This window comes from Macaca fascicularis, chromosome 14 (assembly GCF_037993035.2).
Source record: "Macaca fascicularis isolate 582-1 chromosome 14, T2T-MFA8v1.1".
Lineage (NCBI taxonomy): Eukaryota > Metazoa > Chordata > Mammalia > Primates > Cercopithecidae > Macaca > Macaca fascicularis.
The window spans coordinates 54,954,312-54,961,903 of NC_088388.1; the positions used below are offsets into that span (position 1 = coordinate 54,954,312).

The 7,592-nt window shown below is 41.1% G+C and overlaps 1 protein-coding gene across 4 annotated transcripts; it reads left to right on the top strand.

Annotated features, from left to right (window-relative positions):
- Positions 1 to 1,361: 1,361 nt before the first annotated feature.
- ZBED5 (zinc finger BED-type containing 5) lies at positions 1,362 to 6,602 on the top strand. 4 transcript variants are annotated; one of them, XM_074014294.1, is made up of 3 exons: positions 1,362 to 1,538; positions 3,153 to 3,266; positions 4,281 to 6,602. In XM_074014294.1, exon 3 carries the CDS (start codon positions 4,532 to 4,534, stop codon positions 6,533 to 6,535), a length of 2,004 nt encoding a protein of 667 aa, XP_073870395.1. In that variant the 5' UTR covers positions 1,362 to 1,538; positions 3,153 to 3,266; positions 4,281 to 4,531; the 3' UTR covers positions 6,536 to 6,602. The 4 variants fall into 4 exon arrangements, with proteins under 4 accessions (XP_073870395.1, XP_015290601.1, XP_073870397.1 ...); XM_015435115.3 differs by having other exon boundaries at positions 4,313 to 6,602; XM_074014296.1 differs by having other exon boundaries at positions 4,318 to 6,602.
- Positions 6,603 to 7,592: the final 990 nt, after the last annotated feature.

A 7,592-nucleotide genomic window follows, 5' to 3' on the forward strand; every position in this document is an offset into this window, starting at 1 on the left:
TAATGAGAATATATGGACAGCTTACTATAGAGTGAGATGATGTTGTAAATGACTTTAAAACATTTGGAACTAAATGTCAGTCCTAGGAAATTGTCTATGCACTCCTGTAAATTGTCTTATTAAGGGTTAGGTTTCTTTCAACAGTTTAGATATTTGATCAGAAGCATACTGAAGAAAAACGAAAGCTGCTCTTGCTTTTGACCCCAAGGTGGGAATTTTCTGTCATTGGCGCAGTGCCTGAAAATACGATCCAATCTTCATTTAGTCATTTCTACGGAGTCTGGAAAGGCTAAAATATTGCAAATAATAGGACCTACTCGTACTTTCCCCCCTTAAGAAGCGTATCTATTTCAAGGTGCCTATTTGGAAAACAGATTCCAGGTCTCCACCACGCAACTTAACACAAAATGAAACCACACAACCTGCAGCCTTTGGCTGTGGTGTTTCTAAAAACAAGGAAGGGCACAGAACCATGGCTTAAAATACCCGAAAGCTGCAACCCACAAAGAGAGTATTTCAGGGCGGGCTGGCCGTTCCCTCCAGGCAACCGTTCAGTGCAGGCGGCCGGGCGTTCCTGCTGGGAGGGCGCCACTGTGATGCAAAGACATCAAGCGGACTTTCTGCTTGCCCGTGGACGCCGCTGTCCCTATCCAGTCCTGTACTGCGGCTCCCCAGACTACTCCGGGCCACCCAAGAGGTCTGGCGGGGTCTGCGCCAGATCAGCGCCCGCTCGTCAGGCTCAGCTCTCCGCACAGCCCAGGCCGGCCAGGCCCCTGGACACTCCGTCGTCGGGTGTGGGGCGGGGAAGCTAAGGACGAGTTTTCTTCCCAGATTCCAGTGGGAAACCAAGAAAAGGAGGTGGCGGCTGTGTAAACTGGGCCCGGGGTAAGGCCTCCGGGAACAAAAGAGGTAGCGAACGCACAGCAGCCGAGGTTCTGCGTGCTCCTTTGGGGCCACCACGAATCCCCGTTAATCACCCCCATCCGGGCCGAGCGCCAGAAATGATGAAAATGCAGATTCATGGGTTGCACTCCAGCCCTACGGTATCACCAACCGTATCTGGCATTACCCAGGAATCTGCATTCTCGACGAGCGCCCGGGCCGACGGGGCTAGTAAAGTTTGGGAACAATTGCTTCATACCCAGCAGGTCCGCTATCACCAAGGTAGCACGGCCACTGCAGCTGCGGCTGTGGCTACGGCTGGGCTGCGCCTCAACCGACCTTGGTCCTTTCCTTTGGTCCCGCCCCGCTGCTCAGCGCGGATTGGTGGCGGGGTACAAATCTGGCGCTGATTGGGCGGCGGTAGAGTCGCTCGTAAAGACTGTAGGGTTCGGGTCCTCTAGAGTGCTAAATTTATCTTCAGACCAGCGATCGCGCCAGCCGCGAATCGGATATCTATGGAGATGGCCTAGGCGGTATCCCTGAGCTGAGAGCATCACCCTGTCCCCGAATCCTTCTTTCCTCTGTTTTGTTTTTCATTCCCCTCCCCCTCCAGTCCACGACGACTGGCTGTTGACCCCGTTCAGGCCTCGGTGAAGGTGAGGAGCAGAGCCGCCGCCGCGGCTAAGCGGTGCGCTGTGAAATGGCCGCTTCCTGGAACTGCCTAAAATGGCGGTCGCGGGCTCAGCTGGGGACCGCGGCGCTGCTGTGCAGCCCAGCCGCGGCGAAGACCGTTCTCTTCATCGCTGATGGAGATGAAATAGAGAGATGGTGTTGGGTGCTGAGACGTTTTCATGTGGTCTTTAGCGGAGGCGGCCGCCCGGGGACGCGAGAGGAGTCCTGAGGCGAGGGTGGGCTGCTACTGGTAGGGAGCCCCCCCAGTCGTGGCGGTCTGTGGGCAGCGCGCACCTTTGACAGAGAGGAACTGAGGGATAGTTGGCCCTGGCTGCACATCCAGGTGACCGTTTAACAAAGCATTTAGGTGTTGGAAGGAGCATCCTTTCCCGCCTTTCTGGCTGGCCTGCACTCAGATCCTGCCCTCAAATCCTGCCCTCCTGCCCTAAGGGTATTGTTCCCAGCCGGAACCGCCCGAGGGTAGGGGAGAAAGGATTGTGATACCTGTCAGTTTGCCCAGAGGGAGATTACGGAAGTTTTCCGCGCTCTTCAGGGAGTGGAAAGGAAACTTTACTCTCAGAGGAGTAGATTCTTTGTCCTCGAGCAATTCGGGGAAACACCTTTGAAGAGGTGGCGCTAAGGACCTCCTTTCTGAAAACAAAAGCTTCCTACTCGTCTGTGTCTTTCTCTGGCATCGAGGGAGAGGGATCCTAATCTTTTACGTGAACCAGCAGCTCCACAAAGTTCCCCGTTGCAAAATCCAAATGGAGCCTGTGGAAGGAGAATCTGCTTTTTTGCTCCCAATAAGAAGTAGGGCTTTCTGCTGTTGCTAGTATGAGACCCTCGACTTTCTGGCAGTTGTAACCCATTGTTCATTTGTTTCTCTGCATAGCCCAACTCCTAGTAACCAGATTTTTTAGTAGTTGGGGAATTAAAAGTATTCAGGAACACACAAGTAATGGCTAGACACATGGGCTATGCAGTCATACTTCTTGGGCTCTGAACTTGGTTTTTCACTTACAAGAGGTGTAGCGAAATATGTTAACCTGGGTGTATCTACCTCTAAAATGGGGTTATTAATAGTCCTTGTCTCTTCATCGATGAGATAGTCTATATGAGGGATTTAGCAGTAATTGGCATACAGTAAAAAATCATCTCTCATTAAACATTGTTTACCTGAGGAGATTGGTTATTGGGGGGCTAAAAATGATTGTAGTGAAAGGATTGTTTCATGTAATAGTTCTATGTATAATTCCATTTTAGATTCAAGGCCTAGTTTTAGAGACATTGATGAGGCTGTACTTTTAAAAATTAGATTTAGTTTTAAGTTCTTGAAAGTGTGTTGTTGTTGTTGTTGTTAACGTGTTTCTATGAAGTCAGTAGGTGGGGGGAACATCTCAAAGCAGCCAAATTGCCAGCATATTGAACAGGATGAAAATGTTAGAATTTTTACTATGCTAAGCATCTTCTCTCAGTCCAAGATCTGCATTGCAGTAAAGAATCATTCACACTGCTTAGATCCAGAAAGAATAAACCCTTCTTACGGGTTTATAGTTAGTTCTTGTTACTGTGTCTAATTGTAATTTTTCTCGTTATAGGCTTTTGGTTACTCCCCTTCCCACCCCATTCCTTAATTTTATTCTTTTGAAGAGTGCATTTCAAGCTGCCAAGGTGGAGAGAGGGATTACAGAAAGGAGAACACCTTATTTCAGGTATCTTACCTTCTACCCCTTAATAGGAGAACCATTTTGACTCAGGATCTAACATGAGAATACAAAATTTACTCTATAGCCAGGTTATAAAGTTTAAATCAAAAGTAGCTATACTTGGATAGACATAATTTGTATGCCTTAATTTATAGAGTGAACAGTATTCTTTAGCAATCCTTAGATTGCATTATTCTTTTAATTTTGATTTGTTTTATTATATGAAAAATAAACCTCTTAAATGAGAGTTTATTTTTTTTAGATCCCAGTTAAGTCTTCAACTGTTGTATAAATAGAATGCAGAGTAATTTGTAAAAATATACGTTACTTTCATTGAGTCTTAATTTGGATAATATAAACATTTATATAATTTAAGTCCAGAGAAACAGTACCTAACTTTTGATATACAATTTATTCTTCATTGTTAACATAGCATTTAGGATACAGTAGAATTATGTTTATGTATCTCGTAAAACTTGGAACTGTCTGTGTATTTAATTCACTTCTTCAGAATTGTTGCTAACCCTGAAGGGACTTCAGATACATAATAGTATCAACAACTAATACATCTAATGGCAGTAGGCATCGAAAGCTAAAAGAGATTTCACAATACTACATACCATGAGACAGGGCTGATAAATTGTGGCCCATGCTGTCTGGTTTTGTACGTAAAGTTTTATTGGAACACACCCGTGCCCGTTCTTTCATGTATTGTCTATGGCTGCTGTCATGTTACAACTACACAGTTGAGTAGTTGCAACAGAGACTATATGGCCCTTTACAAAAAAAGCCTGCCAACCCCTGCCATGGGACGTATTCTTCAAGGTCCCTTTCTTAAAAGTATGTATAACAACTCTTAATAATTTCTTGGCTCAATGATTCCCAAATTATGTTTTATAGAATATAAATATTCTCTAAGTTAATAAATGTTTTGAGAAAAAGATTGAAGCTAATAGTAGTTTTTCTTTATAGTTGATTTTAATATGTTTAAATATGAGATTACTAAACTCATTTCTATAGCTTTTATTTTTATGTGATAATCTACCTTTAAGAAAAGGTGTACCATACCTGAGAGCACCAGGAAGTCGCATGAGAGATCACCTGATACATGAACGTATGATGTTCCATCTGCGCATTGATGGATAGGCAGCATTTAGAAATTAACGGATGTGTTGCTGTATATCATCTCTTTGATGATTGCTCGTCTTCTTTGTATCCTGTCTTAAAGTTTCATCACATTTGCGATACTCAATGTCTGTTCTAAATTAACCATGTTTTGTACCACAAACTCATTGCCCATGGATCTGTTGCTGAAACAAGGAAGTCTTAAACAAGAAGTGGAATCTTTCTGTTATCAGATTGTGTCTGAATCAAATGATCAGAAGGTTGGGATATTACAAAGTGAAGATAAACAGCTGCAACCTTCAGTTTCTAAAAAATCAGAAGGTGAGCTTTCCAGGATTAAATTTATATCCAATTCCAACAAAATAACATTTAGTAAAAAACCAAAAAGAAGAAAATATGATGAAAGTTATTTGTCTTTTGGATTTACTTACTTCGGGAATAGAGATGCACCTCATGCTCAGTGTGTATTATGTAAGAAAATTTTATCGAATAGCTCTTTAGCCCCTAGTAAGCTTCGAAGACATTTGGAAACTAAACATGCTGCATATAAAGACAAAGACATAAGCTTTTTCAAGCAACATCTTGATTCACCTGAAAATAATAAACCCCCAACACCTAAAATTGTGAATACAGATAATGAAAGTGCTACAGAAGCATCATACAATGTAAGTTACCATATAGCATTGAGTGGAGAGGCTCATACTATTGGAGAATTGCTTATCAAACCTTGTGCAAAAGATGTAGTGATGCGGATGTTTGATGAACAATATAGTAAAAAGATAGATGCAGTACAGCTATCAAACAGTACTGTTGCACGTCGAATTAAGGATCTAGCTGCTGACATTGAAGAAGAGCTTGTTTGTAGACTGAAAATTTGTGATGGGTTTTCACTGCAACTAGATGAATCAGCTGATGTTTCAGGACTTGCTGTGCTGCTTGTGTTTGTTCGTTATAGGTTTAATAAGTCTATTGAGGAAGACCTACTCCTGTGTGAATCTTTGCAAAGTAATGCTACCGGTGAAGAAATATTCAACTGTGTCAACAGTTTTATGCAGAAACATGAAATTGAATGGGAAAAATGTGTTGATGTTTGTAGTGATGCTTCTAGGGCAATGGATGGGAAAATTGCCGAGGCTGTCACCTTAATAAAATATGTGGCTCCCGAAAGCACCAGTAGTCACTGCCTATTATATAGACATGCACTAGCAGTTAAAATAATGCCTACATCTCTAAAAAATGTGCTAGACCAGGCAGTACAAATCATCAATTATATTAAAGCTCGACCACATCAATCCAGACTATTAAAAATTTTATGTGAGGAAATGGGTGCTCAGCACACAGCACTTCTTCTAAATACAGAGGTGAGGTGGCTTTCTCGAGGTAAAGTTCTTGTGAGACTTTTTGAACTTCGTCGTGAACTTTTGGTTTTCATGGATTCTGCTTTTCGACTATCTGATTGTTTAACAAATTCGTCTTGGCTGCTAAGACTTGCGTATCTTGCAGATATTTTTACTAAATTAAATGAAGTTAATTTGTCAATGCAAGGAAAAAATGTGACTGTTTTTACAGTATTTGATAAAATGTCGTCATTGTTAAGAAAATTGGAATTTTGGGCCTCATCTGTAGAAGAAGAAAACTTTGATTGTTTTCCCACACTCAGTGATTTTTTGACTGAAATTAATTCTACAGTTGATAAAGATATTTGCAGTGCCATTGTGCAGCACCTAAGGGGTTTGCGCTCTACTCTGTTAAAATACTTTCCTGTAACAAATGATAATAATGCTTGGGTTAGAAATCCATTTACAGTTACTGTTAAACCAGTTTCATTAGTAGCACGGGACTATGAGAGCCTGATTGATTTAACATCTGATTCTCAAGTGAAACAGAATTTCAGTGAACTTTCACTAAATGATTTTTGGAGTAGCCTAATTCAGGAATACCCCAGCATTGCAAGGCGTGCAGTGCGTGTACTTCTTCCTTTTGCTACAATGCACCTGTGTGAAACGGGGTTTTCGTATTACGCTGCAACAAAAACAAAATATAGGAAAAGACTTGATGCTGCACCTCATATGCGAATCCGACTTAGCAACATTACACCTAATATTAAGCGGATATGTGATAAAAAGACACAAAAACACTGTTCTCATTAAAATTGGAGGAGTTTGCATGTCTCATGATAACCAAATGTAAGATGAAAATAAAAGATGATTTACTTCATCTCTGGTATTTGGGGGTTTTAAATAAAATAATTCAATTTTTTATACTATTTAGATTTTAAGAAAGCTAAAGAATCAAAAATTTTAAACATATTGTGTTATTGGTATTTCTTTACATTGTAATTGTAAAGGGTTCCATGATAATAACTGGGAAATAGTGATCCACAAGATGAAGTCCCAGTCCCTTAACATCTCTCTTCAGGATCTAATCCCTACCAATCTTTCCCTGTCTACCCTGCAGCTCTCCAATCCCATGGAACTTCTTGCCATTCCCTAAATATATCACACTGTTTTATGGTTTCAGGTCTCAAAAAACGATTCTGTCCCCGTCTTACTTTCTGATAGGCTCCTAATTGCTTCAACACTTTGACTTGTAGGTACTTTCATTCTCTGTATCTTCCTATTTTGATCCTTTTTCACACTTGTATTTAATGTTTGTGTCTGTCTCTACTGTGAACTCCTTGATGGTCTCATGGTTCCCAATGTTTTCAGACCGAGCTCTTATCGAGTCTTATCCAAATCTGTATCTTCATTATGGAGTCTCATCCAAATCTGTATCTTCATTATCTGGAAAAAGGCTTTACTAAATTAGATGCTCAGTAAAGGAAAAAAATGTTGGTGAAAGTGAACCAACAAAAAATGGAAGAGGGGATTTCCTACATTCATTGATTGCTATGGTAGCAGGTGTATGCACTGCTACCCTTTGGGTTTTTTGGCTCACTTATTCTATTAACTAGAGTTCAATGTGGTCATTATGCAGAAGTCATCGAGGAATGTCACAGTTTTATGATTCAGGCTGAACTATTGAGGGAGAGGGGATGAAGTATGAAGAGCATTTTCAGATACTTTGTTTTTTTTCTCAGTTCCTATATAGATTATTGTAAATTCCACATATAGTATAAATTAATGAGACTTTACTGTAGTCAGAGATGCTTAGACCAGAAGTCAGTTTGTTTTTATAATACTGTAAATTCCTGACTGAATTTCCTGT